Raw genomic sequence first — 21730 nt, forward strand, 5'->3', positions numbered from 1 at the left:
ATCACGCGTTGTGTTTTCATGAAATAATCCTTCGCTTTTCCTCGAGACGTGAGCTTGGGACACCTGTGGCGCAAGACGCCATTAGAATTTGGAGGCCCTTTCAGCGAATGTAACCTTCAATTCAGAGGAAGCGCCAATATAAATAATGAGCGAATCCCTCCATCCTATCATCATGTTCGCCTGGGGCTACATTTTGTTCGTGTGCGTGCAATGTCGAGGCACTCTCCAGATTCTTAATGAGTCAAAGTTATCGGAACATAGGAAGCTCTGTTTCAGGAGATGTGACATTGGCTTTGGAGTGGATGACAGGGGAACATCAAGTAAAGAGGTACGAAGCTATGCTTTTTGCACCTGCAGCGATGTACTTGTGGAACCTTCGCAGTTAAACAATTTAGTTCGACTAAACACTAGCGAGAAAAACACACAACGTTTCGATGACTCCATGTCATCATTCTCAAGTGAGAAGAGAATAAAAATGAATAGTTAATTTATACCGTACGAAGGTGGCAAACGTAAAAAGTTTAAAATATTTAAAATATTTAAATAAATAATTGCGCGTGTTGAGTTCATAAATGTAAACTATTAAATAAATAGTTTCGCGCGTATGGAATCCGATTGTTTGTTCAAAGAGGGCTTCATCTTCTTTATGAAAAGCATTTCATGAACTAAACAGTCCAGTTTCCCGGTGCACTTTTTAAGTACGTTGAAATGCTTGGTCAGGTCGCCGATGGTTTGTAGGCCGTGGTCGTTCTTTAGATGTTTGCCGATGGGCGAATTACGGTGCTCATTAATACGTTGATGTAAATGCCGGCTGGTGTACCCGACGTACTCTGCATCACACAGATCACATTTATAATTATATACAACGCATTGTTGGCTAACTATAGGAGGTTTAGGCTCACGAACTCTGAGATCGTCACAGATTTTGCGACTCTTGAACACGGGATGAAGGGTGTGATTGATTTTGTTGCCGAGATCTGATAATTGCCTTTTCACTGCGTCAGCTGACTTTTGATCTTTAAAAGGCAAAACCACGCGGTGAACAGCATTTTCGTTGACGGATAATTGAGCTTGCACTCCAGGGTTTTCCGACCTAACTGAGGTGACAAAGTGAGAGATGGTAGAATTGATGAGGTCGGGATACTTGAGGTTTGTAAACATCATCTTTAGATGATCACATTCAGATTTGAAGGACTCCCATGTGGACGACAGGCGGAATGCACGATTCAACATGGTCTTAAGTATTTATTTATTTATTTATTTATTTATTTAATAGTTTACATTTATGAACTCAACACGCGCAATTATTTATTTAAATATTTTAAATATTTTAAACTTTTTACGTTTGCCACCTTCGTACGGTATAAATTAACTATTCATTTTTATTCTCTTCTCACTTGAGAATGATGACATGGAGTCATCGAAACGTTGTGTGTTTTTCTCGCTAGTGTTTATTCTTAAATGTCTAACAAAATCTAATGTTATTCGAATAGTTCGACTAAATCAGTTTAAATGACTTTTTTTTCATTTCAAAGCTGATACACAATCGTCACCAGAAATTCAAGAAGTAATCCTTATTTCTTTTATATAGCCAGATAATACTTCTAATCACGTTAGAGTAGTTAACGAGACGAATTTTTCCGTGGAAAATTTGGCTTGGCTGCACATATTCAGCTAAAATTTCGTTCATAAATTATTCATATCGAAAATTACATCGCGACTGCCAAGGTGAATATATATATATATATATATATCTTATTAGACGTTTTGTTGTGTAGTATCGCTGAGTATTTTTTCGAGTTGTGCCGTATTTTGATGAGTCCGTGGGGCGAGTCAAAAAACATGCAACGAGTAAAAATACCTAGTGATACTACACAACAAAACGTCTTATAAGAGGTTTATTATCCATTAATGCGCTACCCTATCCGAGATAGGGAACCCGGGTGACTTGATAAGAGGTCTTCCCGATTCGCGAAGCAGCGAGCACGCAACACAGGTATGTCGCCATTCCTTTTATCATTATGAAGAAAGCTTATCTCGGCTGTTTATATACTGATTCCTGATGACAACGAAAAACAAAGGAAACGCTGGGAAAGACATGAATTAATAATTTTTTGTGTGGCGCTGCGGTCATCATTTAGTGATCATCTTTTTCTTTGTTTTTTCTGTTATTATTAACATTGTTTACGTGCTTTTGTTTAGTTTGTTTCATTTTTCCCCTGGTTTCATCCTCAGTTTTTCTTGGATATTTCATTTTGCAGATATTTCGGTTTCTGTAGAATCACGTGACTGTTTAAGGTTCAGACTCCTTTCTTTTAATCGTAACGCAGTCATGAATAAACGATCCATTAACTTCGCCAAAAGTCGGCAAAGAGTTAATTAATGACTTTCCTTGCGATGTAATAATAAGGGTTAGTTTAAGATGTCAAAGGCAATAGTTTTCTTCGGAGCGTGCGCTATTTTCTCTGTTTTAAGTTTTCTTTCTCTCCAGCAGAAAATAACTTATAAGATATATTTCTCAATGTAAGTCTTGGAACATGCAGGTAGATGAATCACTGCGTAAATTATGTCACTATCAACAGAGTGTGCCACAGCATTATCTTTTAGATATGTTAGTTTATTATTATTATGATCCGGTCAGAATGATATATATATAGCAGAATTTGACTATTTTGATGACCTACAATAGGTTTGTGGCGTAGCGTAGTAGCGGTGATGAAATGCGAAAATGATCCAGATGTTAATTATCGTGACATTTTGAAGGTGTAACTCCCGTCTTCAGGTGAATTAAAAGGATCAGAAACCTTGGTTTTTGGCAAGCTACGCCAAAACAAATCAATACTGATCTTTCTCTTTTTCGGAGGAGGAGATGTGATTGCTCCCCCGGAAAATTTTTAAAGTTAGGAAAGGTTTTACGTACACTTTTACACCGATATTATGCAGCTATGTTTTCGTCTGATTTTAACAAGACGCATTAGCAGATACGAAGTCTAACGTGAACTGAGTTTTGGTTGCCACACTGAAAAATGTTGTGGCTGATCAATACATTTGACCTGACTCGCTTTATTCGCTGGAGAATTTCGACAGTTACAGCTCGCGATCGAGATCATGGTATCCACATTGGAGAAGTAAACAAAAACAATGTAACTAATATACTTTCTGACAAACACACGAAGAGAAATGTGGCCATTCGTGAGCTTTGATGATAAATGCAGGAAAAGCGGATTTTGTAATTAAAAATCGTACTGAGTCCTTAGGTCAGCTTATCGGCATGTACTTATCTTCTTTTAATGATTTAACCCGATGCTGAACTAACTTAAAAAAAGATTATATGTGTACGATTTCTCCACATAAAACAAAATGTAGGAAGGAAACAAAATTGGCACACGAGGCGTAGCCGAGTACATCACTGATGTTCTTATACCACATCTTGCGTCTTCTGTGATATTCTACAGAACAGATAGACCCACAGCAACATGGAGTCTGTGTTTCTTATATACAATAAAGAAGCAAAATTTTGTTAATGGTGACGTAATCACCAATTCAGCTTATCATATAAAATGCAAAAGGAAGTCGATTTCTAAAGATGTAACTAAATATCTTTAATATCACAAACTCACAATGTTTCACAACAATTGAATACTGCAAAAGTGATATCACAAGCTGAAGACTTCGAAAGTTGCTATGTAAGCTAATTACTGGAATAATATCGGCCGTCGTCAGAGGGACGATATTACTAATTATTAATTAGAAATAATTCATTAATTATTAATTATTAACTTATTACTAATATCGGCCGTCGTCAGAGGGAAATTGTCAATGCAGAAGGGTGTTCAAGAATTTATAGTAATACAATACAATACAAACTTTATTGACACTCCCTAAAGAGGGTTTTTCGGTGACAATGATCTAAAAATTACAAAATTACAATACTAAAAAGTATAATAGAAAAATTAAGGAAGCTAAAATGTTCAAAAATGTTCGCCAAAGTTACAACTAAGAGCGATGAGAAAGGAAAGCAACAAGTAATTTGGCTCTAAGTTTACGCTTAAAATCACGCGAAGAATTACAGAGTTTGAGGGTATTATCTAAACTGTTCCATTGACTTACTGTACGACAAAAGAAAGTCCTTTGTCCAGATTTAGTTCTATATAAGGGGATATAGAAGTAAATTTTTTGTTTCATGCAAATAAAGAAAATTCGGGTTACATTGCGAAAAACACATTTGTTTTCTCAGGTAGGTAACGGGTCAAGTCGCCCAAGGTCATGTCGCCCGATACCGGAGTCAAGTCGCCCGAAACGTTTACTTTTGTTGCCTGAGGAAACATACCTAAAACTTACAGACTGTTAAACGGCAATGAAGCTGAGAAACCTTTAGCACTAAAGCTCTTTTCGTTACCGAAAAACACCATGAAGATGATGATCGAAAAAAATAAGAAATGATCTACAAAAACGAGAAAAAGAAGGGCGATACGGTAGGGATCTGTCTCTATAGCTGTCCCACTTTCATTTCTTTCAATTTCTTCACCACAGTAATGCGTTAACGTGGCTGTTTGTCTATTCCTTTGAAAGAGGCTTCCAGGGATAATAAACTTATTCCTTCAATTAAAACAATAAAATGCTGACGATGGTATCGACAAACAAAATGAAAACAATGTTGACTACCAAGAACTCACAAAAATGACTACTTACCCAGTAGATGACCAGAATTAATATAGTTTCTCAAATTTTCTAAATGTGGAGAAGAAACAACCTAATAAAAGTAGAGAGCGTCAAGTCCATCGGCAAGATTTTATATTATCATATAGCCTACCACTCTAATATGTAAAGCTTGTTGTTAATTTGCGAAAAAGTTCATAAGCTAGTATTATCTACTTTTAAGTAATGATCTTACTCTCGGTTATTTTGATAACCGTGAGTGAGGTCATTACGGGAAAATTTCATACTAAAGCCTTGCCGTATTGAACAAGCGATAGCGAGGTCCAAACGGCAAGGTTGGGGTTTGATGTCTTTTTCCGTAGTGAAAGAATGGTCGAGGTTATTAAGTTGTTTAGTATGGCTCACAAACTGAAGAAACGAAAAAATTTATTCAAGCAGAAATCGTCAATTTACCAACGACGATGCGCGCGTTTACCTATTCATAAATCGACTCATACACATGGTAAAACTATGCATTCTGTGAACTACACCACTGTATCATGTATTTCGTCAAAAAGCCATTTACGTTCGGAAAAACCACTTCTCAGACCCTCAAAAAATTATTTTAGTTTAATGTTACAACTTGATGAAAGAAAATTTGTCCGATTTTCGAGGCAAAACGTCAGCTGGAGTGCATACCAAAAAGACAGAATAGTGTCCTAAAATAGTTTAAACTCGTCTCGCCTCTGGTGAAAGAAAATGCAAATGTTTCGGAATGCCCAGCGCAAGATATTTCAGTGTTCGCCTCTGCTTTCGAAAACTAATCTTCCTTTTCTGGGAGACTTATGGATGAACATGACAAGACTATGGACATCTAAAACTACATGTAGTAGTCAGAAATACTCCTGCCAACAGCAACCGCTCGACAGTTCATCAATTCATTCGTATCAGCTTATTTGATTCTAGCTGAAATTACTGAATTGAATCAGCTGAAAACAAACATCTTGGTAAAAAGAAACAGCATCTCTGATGAAATGTTCCTGAAGAGAAGAGGTCAAGTTTGTACTACCCATGAGAGTCACGATTTTGATAATCCAAAATACATCAAAATAGCAACGAAAGTGTTAAGCCACGTGTTGCGTGCAGTGGGCTATTGTGATTTTCTATTTAAGGTATCCACAGTTTCTCTTCCTTCACCTTCCTTTTTCCTCCGTGGGAGTCTGGCTGAGGCTTTGGATTCGAGAGAGCAAAACGACTGATAGCAGACGAAGGGGTTGGGAATTAATTCCCTTTCGCTCTATGCCTATGCGGGAGTCCTGCTGAGAGCACGTTTCTCCTACTCCTGGCTTAACGGTTCAACGTGAAATACTTCTTAAGATAACTTTAAAAACAATATACATAACTTACATAAAATTCTGGAAAGCCGTATCAATTTGGGCGCACCGGTTATTTGAACAGTGAAACTCACCTTAACTTGTACCCTGGAATCCTCTCTATATGAACTGATTAGTTGTGCTGTTGTGAGTGACATTCTAAAAATAAAGTGTACATTCGTTATTGAATAATACTCTATTAACGTGGAAAGAACACTTCACTATGGGTTAGAAGTGCATGTCTGTACAACGTATCTGGAACGACAACTTCTCAGAGAAGTTGTGAAATATATATTCTGCGGGACACAAGTGACTGATGAGTTGGCTGAATGTAACTGTTTACTTAATAGTTATTCTCTCCACTTCTTACTTGTGCTTTATCTCACCTTAGGAATCACTTCGCATTCTATCTGGTGAGGCGCAGACGTGTATAGAATGAGTATCTTATATCCGGTCCATTCCACACTCTCATCTATCAGGAAATTAAACAAAAAATTAAGAAAAGACTAAACAAGCAGACAAATGGGTGAATAAATTTCCAAAATTATTTAAGACATAAGCATGTTATCGTTTACCGGGAGAAAATAATGTTTTTTTATCCCACCACCGCCTATTCACATGACGGCCTTTCGGCCATATTCGGTGCAACAGGTAAAGGAAACAGGAAAAATAACTACCAAAGTTGCAAAAAGCCCACGAAATCGAAGAGCTGAGAAGCTTTTTGTTACCTTGAGATTGAACCATGATTGTAATGTTTCACTTTTTTCATTTCTCATTAAGAGATCGCCGCCTATTTGATTTTATGCACAACTCTTCATATAAAAATTAGGTTATCGACTTTGTACGTACTTTGCAGAGCTTTCCACGTTACAATCCCTTTATATCTTCCCTTGCGCTTGCCCTTTGATTCATGGAAGGCTATCCCTAGCTCGGTAGGAAACATAGCACGAGTTCCGTTGACAGCATTGCCAGGAGCACAATTTTCACCACCTTTATCAAAGGTCAACATAAACAGAAAAGTGAGATTTCGTTTTAATGCCAATCAACCTAACTAGCCTGAAGAGACCGAACCGGGTGTATAAGATTTGAAAATATACACAAAATTTATAACAGTGGGGGGAAAGTTGATTTTGAGCGCTCTGAATTTACCCGATGAGAGTTTAGGAAAAGTTAATCCATCCACCCTAAACTAAGTGGAAGGAAATGGTGGATATGGTACATTAGAGCTACTTCCAAATAGGCTAAGGGCCAGAGATATAATAGTATAACTAAACAAAAAGACAAAACATCGGATGGAAAATCTGGTATAAAAATAATTAATGGAAAATATACGTTATTGTACGTTCCTGTGAAAATGGAATCAGCTCTCGAACATTAGTTTATCAATTGAGCTCTTATTTAACCTACCATACTTCATACCAGAATTTGGATCGTCAACCATGCTTGTGGCGTCTGTGTAGAAAAAAAAAAAAAACAAAACTATAACGAATGGAGGCAAAGTCAGTCTTATGCAGAACCAAAGCCAAAGTGTAATGAATACAGTTTTCAATGATAGATTAAATCAAAGTATAAAAAAACTAACGAAATCTACGAGACTTGTTTTGAAACAAATGTATGGGTTGGCCTTCAAACAGAGAACCAGAACAAAAAACCACAGAGAGGGGTAAGAAGGAGAACGGTAGACAGGTAGCACCATAACGTGCTCGAAATATTCCTTATCATTACAACTACTGCAGAATGTTATTTGTTTCCTCGCAAACACGTGCAAGCAATAGAGTGATCCATTTCATGACTCACAGCGTCTGATTCTCTTGAAGAGTGACGACCCAAGCTCATCAACGAAAACTCCCCGTTTAGTCTTAACGGACTTCATTTCTCCTATGACAACACGACATAAATGGAACAGAAGATAACTTAAGAAGTTCTTGCGCGTCCAACAGAAAGCCAGAGGGCCTGCTATTACATGTTAAAACTAATTTTGGCCCATTCCATTTTTCATGAATTCTCAGAATAGAGGTCTGTTGTATGAAAGTTGAAACCAAACAAAGTTGGCTTTTAAAAAGCTCGTCGTTCTAGCTCTTCTCCGAAAACGAGGTGATTCAGCTAGTTAGAAAATAAATAATGAAGTTTTCAGACTCTCAAGTTGTACGCATAACCTATGGATGTTATTTCTTTTATCAATTAGGGGTTTATAGTTTAATTCCTTACCTTCCCCACGAAGACACCATTCATAGCAAGATCGACGACGAAAGATCTGCAAGAAATAATAGTATCGTACATGTACGGTCACCATCTATGCCGTTGATGCAGATCTCTTAGCCAAATTGTTAGTTTTATTACGCTTTTCACCAGCTCATGCAAAGAAACAAGTTGTAACAATTGGCGGGGTGAAGAAAATTTACCCGCCTTAACCCTCTTCGTTTTTTTCCAATATTCCGCGCAGATCATGCCTATTCACCTTTGAAACACCGGAAAGATACGTTTGCTGCTAGAACACCTTTTGCGTTCCTTTCTCGAAGATGAAGTACAAAACTGCTAAAGGCAGCTAAGCACATAATATAAAAATGACAAATTATGGAACTTGGTGTATTTTATGGACATTGTCAACTGTCCATGACAATTGAAAACGACTATCACATGTAAAATTGTCTTTAAAAGCAGTGGCTACCATTGTTGAAAGCGTACACCCATTTTAGTAAGTCCATTTTTGGTCATTAATGGAAAGTTCTTTAAGTAAAGAAAAAAGGCGGGAAAATATAACAAGTAAAAAGATACGGACACAAATGCTCGAAGAGTAGAAAGTGAAGTTATCCAATGGATAAATCTATATCCGGTGTAAAGCCCAATACTTTTCAGTAACACCAAACAACTTCATATCGATTTATCCGTTGAAGAGCGTTATCCGCTCACTGAACGACCTGGCCGAAGTGTTTTTCCTTTATGAGCCAAGTTGACATCTTAACTCAACAGCACGTAAGTCTGAGAAAATGAACAAAAACTGAAAACAAATCGCCAGTGATACCAAGGTCAATCATGATGACTTGTAACAAAAATCCGGAAATATCATTTCAACAGGACGAATGTTCTTATTTCAGTGCCTTTAGGCAAAATTAAAGCAGTCTTAAAGGTTGAGTAAAGCTTTAATCGTCTTTAATTGTCAAATGAAATATCCGAAAGCTAACTCTAACCTTTAATGAATCTTTAATTGAACATAAGTTTAACTTTAGTAGCGCAAATCTTTCAGTATCCTTTAAGTGGTTTCTTTTTTGGCACAAAAGAGGGTGTTTCATTAAAATACATTTAAGTTGACTTTAAGGTGAGATTTAAATGAGTATAGCTGTTCTGACATCTTTAATTCATGCATTAAAGATAGTCTCATTGTAATCTGAACTGTCAACAGAAAATTCATCACAAATCAGCCAACACTTGCACTGATGAGCCAGAAGAGCAAATTTTGTTTTACGTGCAGCAACGTGAGCTCACAATTCTTTCTGGGGTCGAAACATCTTATTGAAAGCGACGGTTTCATTTTTGCATCTCCTTTAAAGAGCGCATGGAGTGCGATGACAAGTAAGGAAATGTTTTCTGCGCGCGCTTTAATGGCTTCGAATCACGTTCAACTTTCGAAAGGCATAAGCGGAAAGGTAACGGAAAGAAATTAACAGATACTTTCGTGGCGACTTCAAATTCCAGTGATTTCACGAAATTTCAAGTTCATCTGACTATGAAATTAAGTCTCATGTACTTGAGCAATGGAAGGTGTGTATGAATATTTTGGGGCCGGTTGTATTCTAGCTACTTTTAGTGTAACATATCTGGTTAAACTGTACTTTTATCTACTTCTTACTTTCTTTATTTTAATAGGATGGGGTATTTTCTCCTTTGTATGCAGATGAGGCAACTAGCGTACTGTTAGCTATGGCCATACGTGCAGAACCGCAACAGTAAAGCTGTTCAGACTTCTGGATGCCTCAGGTCAGTTCATTTCATTTATAGTGGTTAGAAAATACTAGAATGGTTTTAAACGAAGCGTTCTTTTTCAATTTCATATGCTCCTTTGTCACATTTTCCTGCCGCTTACCTAAAATCAAGAACGCTGATGATAATGATGCGATATTTAAACTCTCTCAATATGTCAGGGCCAATAATTGGCTGTCCAATAATTTCTAAGTATTGGACAGGGTAATGTCCTGAATGATCCCACATGCAATTAAGTTTTAAAATGATATGGCTTGCCATTAAGTCCAAAGAGAATCAATAAACTTGGCTTGCATCTATCTGTAAGAGCCTTTTCTGACGTGCTAAGAGAATATTGGCCCTTGGACTTTTCTGTACAGACCTCGCTGCACTTGGTTTGTAATTTCAAGACCTCGGGCCAATATTCTCCTAGTATGGCCCTCGCAGTTGGTTAATAAGGTGTCTACATGGCCCTCAACAAAGTAAGAGGTATGTAAAGCTGTATGTAATGTTTTTTTTTTTTTTTCGTTTTGTTTACTTAACTTTGTAAGTTATTCATTTATTTTTTTATGAATGTCAGGAAATCATCACCTCAAATATGTACAAGTGTGTGATTGTGAGCCGCATGCTGTCACACTCTTGAAATGTCAGTTCTGGCCAGGGTCACCAACAAATCCCACCACAGGATTCAGCTTCAAACTAGTGGAGTTTGTGGAGAAGGTCTTTCTTCATTGTCAAGTGTCCTTGCTAAACATCACAGAAGTGCTCGCAGAACTCAATCCTCAGCTTCAACCAAAACATGTAGGTTTGCTTGCAAAGAGTCTTTTTCAGACATATGACCAGACTTTTTTTAATTGATTGATTTTGGTTGGACGGTATTTGTTTTTTTAGGTGAGCTCAATTTACAGTATCCTTAATTCAGAATGCTTCGAAGAATTCAGGTAAGTGTGGTTATAGGTTGAGAGTATCAAAGCTGCTAATTTGTGGACGTACAAGGTCTACTAAGGTATTATTGATATTAGAATTACTATAATTATTACTACTATTGTTATTGTTGTTGTTCTTGTTATGTTGTTATTATTAATATTATTATTAATTTTAGTAGTAGTAGTAGTAGTAGTAGTAGTAGTAATAGTAATAGTAGAGGCAGTCACATGATTTACAAGTGCTTCTTTATATAATTAGTATATTTCTTTATTTATTATCTAGTTGCCCAGCTTAAATATAGATGTCAAACTCATGCTTTGCTTTTGTCACTTTTGTGTTCATATGATTCAAAGATACATTGACAGTTTGTTTTAAGGAAAAGATTCCATTTACATTAATTTACAAGACATATTTCTTGCTGTACATGTACATCTACTGACTTGCTGTAAGAAAATAATTAGTCCTAATTGACGTTTTGTTGTTTTCACGTGAAGGTATTTCATGCATCAGTACAAGCATTGTACAAACTACAATGGAAATTTGTACAATGGAGCTTGGTGACCTATATGTCCAAGGGTAACTATACTTTGAAATTTGTTTTGAATAGTAGCTTGCACTTGAGGAATATTATTTTGGCATTCATTTTGGGGCACACAAAATGCACTCATCTTTACACTAGTGCTGTAGTTCTGCAGTATTCATTTTATGTTGTTGTTGCTGTTCTGTTTTATATCTATTTTTCTCTTTTCCCCTCTCTTTTGAATAGGATGATGGTGTACTCATTAAAAGCATGGATGGGTGCTTTGGATTGTGTAGAAAAAAGGACAAAGGGCATGATTTAGGAACACCCAAACATGGAACACTCCTATTTGCAGACCAGGATGATGTTGACAATTATTTTTGTCAACAGTTATGGCAAAGCTGGAGCAGACATGGAACAGGTCTGTATATAAGATGATGCAATGCTCAGTTGTTAATTTGAGAACTGTATGATTTTCCTTTTGGCCCTTTGAAATCAATATTTCCTGTTTTTGTCCCTTTTTTTATCACAGAACTGCAGTAAGTTCCATGCTGGAGAGGTTCTTTCAGCTTTAAGATCAAAAGGCAAAAACAAACTCTTTGACAAGAAAGGTGTCTTTGGGCGAGTATGCAGACATGACTTTCCTAAAGGATTCCTTGACATAAAGCATGGTGAAAGGTATGGAGTATAATTATGTAAATACATTTTACCTAATGTTGTGCTCAATCCTACATGTATTATCTGTTAGAGAATTACATGATAGAGTCATGATTATTATGAATTTGTCAAGCTGACAATTAGCACACTTGTATATACAATGCAGGAGCATCTTATGATTCTTTACACTAATAGCATCGCCATTGTATAACTTTGTTATTAATTTGAATGTCATATTATGGGAAATATATTCAATTTGTCTTAGATTTTGTGTAAGTAAGTAAGTAAGTAAGTAAGTAAGTAAGTAAGTAGGTAAGGACTTTATTTATAGAGGGGGACACGTAACAGCTGTGTAGCTGACAAACCTGTGGCCCTCTAACTAGATTATAAGTGTAAAAAGATATAAAAGAAAAAATTGGTTATTGATTCACCTTTTCAATAATCTTTTCTCTCTACAGAATATCATACTCTGTTTATGAGCTTAAAAGGCTTAGAAGTCTTAATGAGAGCACCAGAAGTAGAGTAATCATCATGTATGACATCGCTTGTCTATTAGCACACCATTTGAAGGTAAGTAAATTTTTTGAACATGAATGAGCAGGAGGTTAAATGGTAATTCTAAAGTGCTATTTAATTTTGTAGAACTGTCCAAAGTATTTTCTATTAAATTTGGGATGAAATAAAATAATTTATTGGAACAGTCTGGAATTATGTGAATTGTGGAAGTTAAATGAAGATGTAATTGTCAGAGTTATGAACTGAATTTTGAGTAGTTGGCTCAATCAAATAAAACTTCATTTTTGCAGCTCACGTAAACTTGTCCACTGCCTGTTTTATCACTTCCTCTCATGGGTACTGGCTTGCTCCCAACATATGGGGGTTCATAGCTCAGTGGCTAGAGCATTGTAATGACAATGTCATGGGATGAAATCCCAATGGGGCCAGATTCGTTTCTTCTTTGTGTTTGGTTAAATTCCCATTATTGCTTGCATTTACATTGCATGAATATATGTGAGGATCACATCTTAACTCCAGAATAGTTTGTTACTCCTGACACAATTTTCATTTACATGATTATATTTGTTAGTGTTCATCTCAGGAAAGCCTCTTGGAAGGTGTTGATGTTGCCATACCCATATTCCATTGCTATGGGCACAAGGCATCATGTCAGGTTAGTAATTATATATCAGTTTAACGGTAAATGGCCTGGTGACAATGTGAAGAAATGTGTGGCAATACCACGACATTGGATAAATACAGTTGTAATTATAATAAACATCCCACGCTTACCAATGGGTGAGCAGTGTGGGATCAGAAATCTGACAGCAGTTTCCAAAATTAAAAGCAAATGATCTCCAAGCGTCAGCTTAGCAAGCGAGGTAAAATATTTAAGCACATGTACTTGTTCCTTTTAAAAGAGTGGCCACCCTACATAAACCTATCAGCTTCGGAAAAGACCACCGGCCAGTGAGCCTTTACTCGAGGTTAATTTTACCTAAATTGAAAATTAAATTAGGTGGTTTTAGTGGTTGTTATCTTTTGAGTGTTTGTTTTACTGGAAAGTTGGGGCGAGAATGCAATGCGGGAGGAGGTCTCACGCCTACTGGCTTGGTAAACATATTTCTGCGCTAACTCTCCACTGTTTTCCTAACTCAAGATGGTGCTTTGAACACTCGATTTGGAAATATTCATTCACACTGCTCAAATCTGCCTGCACTGCAGGCTAGTACATGTATTGGCTAACTATCTCATGCAAGGTCCATACCATATTGATTCTTAGGTTTATCTTCAATGTGATTGTCCGTAGATCCAATACAGTCCAAGAAGGATCAAGGGAACTGGATTGACAGATGGTGAAGGGGTGGTAAGGTTATGGTTCTTTTCTGCGTAGGTTTTCCTCTGTCACTAAAGAAATGAGTGCTCACAAGAGGACAGATGTTTTGACTGATGGGCCTTTATCACTATGCCCAACATTTGTATCACAAATTTGGTATGGTTAATTTTATTGAACAGATAACTTTCACGTTTCTGTAGGTTTTGCTTAAAAGTAAAAGATATATCAACTATTGACCAGAACTTTAGCTGGACAGCTTTATCTACTCTGTATTTTCTGTCGTATAGGTTGCAATTCTTCATTTTTTCAATAAAGACGTGTGTTAAGATGTAAGTCGAGGTTGATTACTCTCATTAACACACATTAAACTGATTCCTTTCAATGTTCACAGGTGTTACTCTAAAAGCAAAGTTTGCAAGGGCAGAAACTCTTCTACATGATGTAGGTGCAAAGCTTGAGGAACTCACCGAAAAACTTCCAGGTATACATTTTAAACTTTTTTTTTTTTACTCATTGCATCGAAAAACAGCACAATGACCTACATGCGTGCGTTTCTGCCCGATTATTGTGATACAACAGTGGCAAAAGGAAGAAGTCAGGAAGCGCTGAAACCAAAAGAACACGGTAGTTTTATTCCTCCGCATTTATTAAAAATCAGCAGGGAAAACAGTTTTTTTTTTGTATTCACTAATATATTATTAATCTGTCACAGGATTAACACTGCAGTGGGACGAATCATATGTCAGCTTTCTCCTTATGTCTAAAAGACTCAGGTATATAGTGTGGAGGTACCACCTACCGAATACATGATTTACATTATAGCGAGTACCTGAGCTTTTCGAAAGTGATTAATGTTGTAAAAAAGTCGAAATTCCTACCTAACCAATCGTTGTGGTGGACTACGTGAAACTAAACTTTTAGTTGATGCATGGCATTAGCTAATCCTTTAATTGTGACTTAGGCTTGAATAGAGCTGTTTTGTAGAGCTTTCTTCGGTCAAACCCAGTCTGGTCAAGTCAGGTAAAAAACTAGATAGCTCAGTGGTAGTTAATAACTCTACTTTGGAGCCAACTTTGTTGTTGTTAGTCATTGCCGCGAGGATAGTCAACAGCCGTTAGTAGATCCCGGCCTTCCTGCAGCCAGCGAGTGCCCCCAGGAAAACCTTTTCCCAGAAGAAGTTTATCGGGTTGTCCCCCGTCCGCCCGTTTATTTGTGAAGGCAAAACCCGTTTTCACAATAATATAACAAACGTATTCGTACTTCCCTTTCTTTCCACCTTAGCTGATATAATTACTAAGTATTAAATTGAACATATCGTGTACGTATCTCCACCCACTTAAATTTTTTTTTTCAGAAATGAATTGAGCTATGTACAAGATGAAGATGAAGGGAAGGTAAAAGATGTTGAAAAGAAAATCAAGCGGTAAGTCATAAAGATGCAAATTTCTTCCTTGCAGCAACGACTGGAATAATCAGGTTCTGCAGAGAGAGAACTAGGGGTGCAAAAATTAAAGACAAATAATAATTCTCTCTAACTTGCATTTATTGTACATAGGAACGAGAAGGCCATGGTAGCCATGGAAAAGAAGCATCACATCAAAGAAAGATGGTCCGATTTGTCCCGTGTCTTTGTAACCTTTAAGTCACGCCTCTACGAGAAGAGAAAGAGCGAACTCTTGTTGAAGTTACATTGTATGGCATCCGAAACATGTTTCTTGGTGGAATTGAAGCGAAAATATGCTGGTTATGAACTGAAGAAATTGCTATGTAAAATATTTAGTAGCATGTGTATTTTGGTGATCATGGTCTGCGGTAATTCCGTCGTTATATTACTGCGTATGCCAGTTGTTTTTAACTGCGAGGCTAGGCATTGTACAGGGATTATGAGGGCTAAATTTTCCCAGTTCCCAAGTCTTACACATTTACATCTTTCCGTGTTATCCATAAAACTGCCACTGCATTGCATCTTTAGTTATTGTGAACTTTTTAATTTTCAGATGGCCAAGCAATTGCCATAAAGCTCCCAAAGCAGATCGACAAAGTCGTGAAGTCCATCCGCAAAACTTTGTCTGAAGTAAATGGGTATCTTCCTAATGATGTACCCCAAATTCTTTATGACGATGCTAAGGATCCAAGGAGCAGCATTTACTCTGAAGTCCAAGTGGAAGGGGACACCTTCCTGCTCTTGTTAGGAGGCAGATAATTGACCTTTTTTGCTTACACAACAGGTGTCAGGAAGAGCTTGAGCTGTTGAAAGAGGAAATGAATCGCCTTGTCTCTTTTCTCCAAAACGAAATCAGGCTTATAGACGAATCAGTGGAAGCGCTTCTGCCTCTCACTGATAACCCTCTTAATGCAGGAATGATAGCTTGCCTTAAAAAGAAACGGATGATTCACTGTAATCACATTTCCTCGCTGCTGCGTTTGTGGGGTGGTATCTTGGATTCCCCTAAACCTATTGATCATGCTGAGGTAGCAAAAACCTATGCTCATTTGAGTGGTATCGACTATCTTCCAGATGACGAGAAATCAGACGAATCGATGATGGAGGAAGATGTGGACCATGAGGCCTTTGTGTTGGAACTATCATCAGACAGCAAATTATCTGATGATGAATAAAGCTCATTTTGTCTCTGGTGCTTGCCAAAACCATACAGAAACAGCCGCTGTTTTGTTTATGCGCGCGCGCCAATAGCGGGTAAACTTCTCGGAAAACCCAATAAATATATCAGTTTATTTTATTAGCTTCGCCAACCGGCAGGGACACCGCAACAGCTTGCGCCAATTACTGCAGGCCCAGTAAACCCACCCATCCCACCCCAGGGGAGGACATCCGTCACACAGTAATCTCGTGCGTGGGAAATTAACGTCTCCTACTCCCAACCCTGCAGGAGACGGGACCTCCATTTATTCGTCCCTATCCGAGAAAACTAGAATATCTAACCAGTTCTTGATGTTACAGAAACGTAGCCAATTCTTCTCAATTATTTTAAGACCTTGAGTGTTGGTCCGGCCGGGGCTCGAACCCTCGACCTCCCGCACAACAGTCAAGCGCTCTATCGACTGAGCCAACTGGGCGGCTATACATTGTGTAGGGTTATACTGACTGGCTAATCATCACAATATGTTTTAATAAATTCTCACCGTTGGCAAATTTCATCTTGGTGGTGATTCGTTGCAGTTTTACGTTATTAGGATTATACATAACGTGTAGAGGGCATATTTTATATGCTAATCGGTGCCGAAGCTCCCTTATTTAACGGACACTCGTAAGTGGACAGCTCTACTTACCCACCTAGTCAAAACCCCGTTTTATTAGACTCCCATACAGACTCTGTTAGGTTCTGATATGATTGAAAATCATGTTTTTATGGATTGGAGTTCACCGGAGGTACAATTGTAGGCGTGGAAAAGATGTCAGATCATGAGTCAACGTTGTCATGCAATTTTGAGAGGTCCACCATTGTCGAACAAAAACATTTGTCATCTTTGTCGATCAGTACCAAAGGGAATGATAGATAAACGGAGATTAGCAAGTGCGGGGTGGGTGCCTCAAATATCTACATAAACTCTGTATTTTAATTATCGCTTTTATAAGGCACTATATAACTTAGATTTGAATACTCTAGTTGATGAGCCAAATACTGAACTCGGTCGTCGTCCTTTAGTACATTGTCAATTCGGACCATCCTTACTGAACTGAAATGACGCTTTTTGAGCGTTGCATACGTAACCACCCGTCCAACAAAATTTTTTAGTTTTTAATTTCAAACTTCATTTGTATCGTTGATCTTATCCATAGAATTCATGCGGTTTTATCTATTTATTAATTTTTATATTGTTAATGTAAATTGTTTCGATAACAGCAGGTCCACATCAGCTATTTTAGCTGCCTTAATTCAACCTGTTATACCAAATAAAGTGTATGTATTTATGTATGTATGTATGTATGTGTGTATGTATGTAGATATACACATGTACCTCCTATGATTCTTAGATGGCAATGGATCTCATTGTGTAACCTTCCTATACAGTGTTTAGGCAAAACATGTCTTGGTGACATCCATGAAATAGTGAATATGTGCCACATAATTTACAATTTCTGTTATGTATGATATCAAGTAAAATGTATCAGTATACGTCCTTTGTAAGGCCATAACGAAATTGACACACCCGTAACGGAATTAGCACGTGCCGGAATTACTGAGGAAAAATTATAAGTTGTAATTATTTCGGGCGACTTAACGGATTATGTTGTTAAAATGGTAAACAGGCAGTCAGCGCTACTCTGTAAAAGTGTCCTGCAAACTACGCAGAGGTTTAACGTGATCAATTGCTAACTCTGGATCTTCGCTTTATTCGTTAAGTTGTGTTGTCGTGTCACTGTACATCAAGTAGCAAATCAACCACAAGTCATATACGACGTCGATCGCCCTCCAACCTCCATGATACTAGACTATTTCTTAAAATATCATTGTCCTGGCGAAAGTAATGTTCAGTAATAGTTTTTATCGACTGATTTCTTCATAAAATTGTTCTAAAGGTCTTTTTTGTCCTTTTCAAGATAGTCCATTGGTCAGGTTTAGCACATGATTTCGTTATAGCACATAACTACCGTATTCCTCTTCAGTGTTCACAGTTGTGTGTACGGACGTATATTTTTAAAGTTTATTTTTGACGGTGAATTCATGTTTCTGCAAAAAGATATCATAACAGCTATTTTACTGTGGTTTGGCTAACCATGTGAAGTTTTTCTAAATTCTTTTAACGAAATTAGCACAATGAGTGCTGGTGTCCTTCCGCCAAGATGACCATGATAATGTGAAACTTCTCCACTACATCGAGGAGAAGCCATGTTTTTCCGGCAATCAAAGTACCAAAAGTGGAAGAATCATTTCATCTAGGTAAAGTTGGGGAGGGGGGGGGGGAAGTTAAGGTGTGAGGCGTGGGAGGTGGGAGAAGGGGGAGGCGAGGAAAAAGAGACGGAACGGTGACGCACTGGGACACGGCGATTCATTTTTCTTCTTTCAATCGATTGCAGCTGAAAAAAAAAAAAAAAGAAAGAAAACGTGTTGTGCGTGGCATATCTGCAAACATCTTTGAACTGAAAGACTCGGATCGTAGGCTGAGGAATGCTACAGCTGTCTACCTCTAACCTAAATGACTCCCGAGTACCTTTAACCTCAATGACTGGGAACCAGACCCCCAGACAAGCCACCAGGAGGGAGGTCACGAACTTACGCTTCTCTTTGAACCCTTCAATTGAAATGTATTTCCATTTGGAAAATGGATACGATCCTATCGATCTTGCTGTTCAATTTCGCCAAGAAAAGAAAGTGGCAAAGGATATTGGATTAACGCAAAGAAGCCACTTTCTCGGTTTAAAAAAAAATCTTGTTTGCCATTTCCATGAGATCCGAAACGTGGAGTCGACAACCTCCATAATTTCGTACAGGAATGTCAATGGAATTGATAAAGATGAAGATGTCCAACGAGGCCGAAAGTGTTTTAAGTCACTTGAATAATCATAACCTGTCAAATTTACCACAGCGGAAGAAACGTCTGAGGAAAAAACTTTATAAATACCCCTGCAGTGTGAGTATGTAGTTTTCAATGTAACGCACGAGACGGGGTCAGGAGGAGGGGTCAGGCAAGGTTTGGGGATTTTGATATTTTCTGTCCAAAAATTGTCATATTTGCCACCCCTGTCACAACACCGAAATTGGTAAAAGTTTTAAAATCCCTACCTTAGGGCAAATGAGTGTGGTCATTTATAACGATTGCCAAAATTTCTCATGCACCCAAGGGACAATGACAGAAAATCAAAATACCTACCTTGGGGACTGCCCTCACAGTCAAATTTCCAAGGCTAGCCTGACAGCCCTCCTCTTCTTGGGCTTTATGTTAAAAGGTGCATTGAGAAAATGCCAATTAACTTAGAGAAGATAAGCTAAGCCTGCCATTGTATGAAGTGCAAAATTAGAATTTTAGGTCAACTCCACTGTCTGGTTCATTAAGTAATTGGCTCCTACATATAATCTACATCAATATAGAGTATATGTAGCACTATGATGTATAACTGTAAACAAAAGACACCCATCTTGGTACTCAAAAGGATTCAAACCACAGAGGTGGTGGAGTCTGTACAGTGGAGTGAGAATGACATCTAGAGCTACCTTTAAGATGTTGATATTGGCCCATCCCTTCATATCATAAGAAAATACTTTGGGAAACAATCTGCAACATTGCTAGATTATTTATGAGCACAACTGTGTATGGGAATCTGGAATTTTATTTGCTCAAAACAATGTTACATACAAATAGATCACTCTTTACGGAGAGATATTTGCAGGTCATATATGTTGATGCTTGGCCTATCTAATGATGAACTCAACTACCTGTCATTTTGCAATGACAAGCTAAGCAGTCATGATGATCCAAAATGAAATATTCACATATCTATTTTGCTATAATTTTATTTTCAGATTTGCCAGAAGGAATACAATAATCTTTCCAACCATTTGAAGCATGCACATAAGCTGAGTAAGAGTGAAGTTGAGGAGCTAAATAGGGAAAAGAATCAGGAAAAGGCAAAAGGAAATCAGGAAAATAAGTAATTTATTACATTTCTTATTGTTCTGAGTTCTGTTTTCAAGAGGATTGAGTTCATTGTAGCTACATAGATTAGTGTTTTCTCTACTGTACACAGCATTCTTAACCTTTTTCAATTCATGCTCATTTTGACACATTGCATTCTCCCTATATTTTCAGCAAAACCAAGAGGCCCATGAGATGTTATCCACTATGGGGATGTACCTGGGTTGGACGACGCTTCGATTACCACCTACCAAAAGTACACAATATCGGCAAAGATTCTGAAAAGTACTTGACACTAGTACACAAAAGATGCTGGGTTTTAATTTTATGTTAATTTCTGTTTTATTTGTACTATCAAGCTTCTACAAGTGGTCTTTGTTACAAAGTATGAAATACATGTAACGTATTGTTATAATATGTAACATAGGTAATAAATTAACAGTACTTTATACTACATTTTGTATTCATTTGTAGAGTCACACACCACTTGGGTTGACCATTGAAAATGATCAACAAATGAACAAAAAAACTTCTAGGCTTATCATTATCTATAGTTTGATAATAGTAACAGTTTAAGAACTACGATTAGGATTCTCTGTTTGTCAGCTGGCTATCATTGAAAATTGGCTTTCTGACAGGTTCTTAGAAAAAGTATATTAAATTAAAGTATATGTTTGAAAAAACCAAAAAATTGCTACGAGTTTAAGTTCCTGTTTTCTGTCTACATATACAGCAGTACTTACATATAATTTGGGTGAAGTCGTTAGTATAGCATAGTCTATATATATGGTGAATGATAATGATTTCAGTGATTTGAGTGGAAAATGAATTCATGAGCTTTGAGTTTTGATATTTTACACTGGTGGATGGAATGTTAATTTTTTGTTTCATGGATCTTTCACTTTTGTCGAAATAGCAATTCAAAGATGTGTTCATATGTGGCACTAAAAACTTCTCAATGTTCTTCATGTGATTTATGATTTTATGCCTTTATAGCCTTGTGCCCACACTGAATTAAAGTACATAAATATCGTTAATTTTTAAATAATAGTGCTACTTCTTAAGGCAGCATATATTGCATTGTTAAATACTTCAGGTATATTACAATACTGGTCATCTGAAATTTCTATCCTCTGCAAAAAATATAATGGCCCATAGGGTCCATTTTTTATCAAGTTGGCAATAGTAACATCCTGATGATTGTTAAGTAATTTGTGGTTGGATTGG

At 37.3% G+C, this 21730-nt stretch overlaps 1 protein-coding gene, 1 long non-coding RNA gene and 1 pseudogene across 3 annotated transcripts; 2 read left to right on the forward strand and 1 right to left on the reverse strand.

Moving 5' to 3' along the window:
* Positions 1-3850: 3850 nt before the first annotated feature.
* Positions 3851-7035, reverse strand: LOC148733323 (uncharacterized). The gene is made up of 3 exons (XR_015999608.1): positions 6861-7035; positions 6398-6483; positions 3851-6170 (listed from the first exon to the last, which is right to left on the reverse strand). It is a non-coding gene; the product is annotated as an uncharacterized LOC148733323 (long non-coding RNA).
* Positions 7036-11389: 4354 nt separating this feature from the next.
* Positions 11390-17060, forward strand: LOC148733324 (uncharacterized; annotated as a pseudogene). The gene is made up of 11 exons (XR_016000614.1): positions 11390-11471; positions 11662-11836; positions 11948-12093; positions 12531-12642; positions 13160-13243; positions 13880-14062; positions 14298-14530; positions 14619-14679; positions 15261-15329; positions 15462-15649; positions 15904-17060. The product of XR_016000614.1 is annotated as an uncharacterized LOC148733324 (transcript).
* Positions 17061-18812: 1752 nt separating this feature from the next.
* Positions 18813-20957, forward strand: LOC148733325 (uncharacterized). Its single transcript, XM_088758657.1, has 3 exons — positions 18813-19501; positions 20392-20519; positions 20678-20957. The coding sequence occupies exons 1-3, from the start codon at positions 19364-19366 to the stop codon at positions 20835-20837; spliced, it is 426 nt and encodes a 141-aa protein (XP_088614783.1). The 5' UTR covers positions 18813-19363; the 3' UTR covers positions 20838-20957.
* Positions 20958-21730: the final 773 nt, after the last annotated feature.

The sequence above is a fragment of the Stylophora pistillata genome, chromosome 4 (genome assembly GCF_964205215.1).
Source record: "Stylophora pistillata chromosome 4, jaStyPist1.2, whole genome shotgun sequence".
Taxonomy (NCBI): Eukaryota; Metazoa; Cnidaria; class Anthozoa; order Scleractinia; family Pocilloporidae; genus Stylophora; species Stylophora pistillata.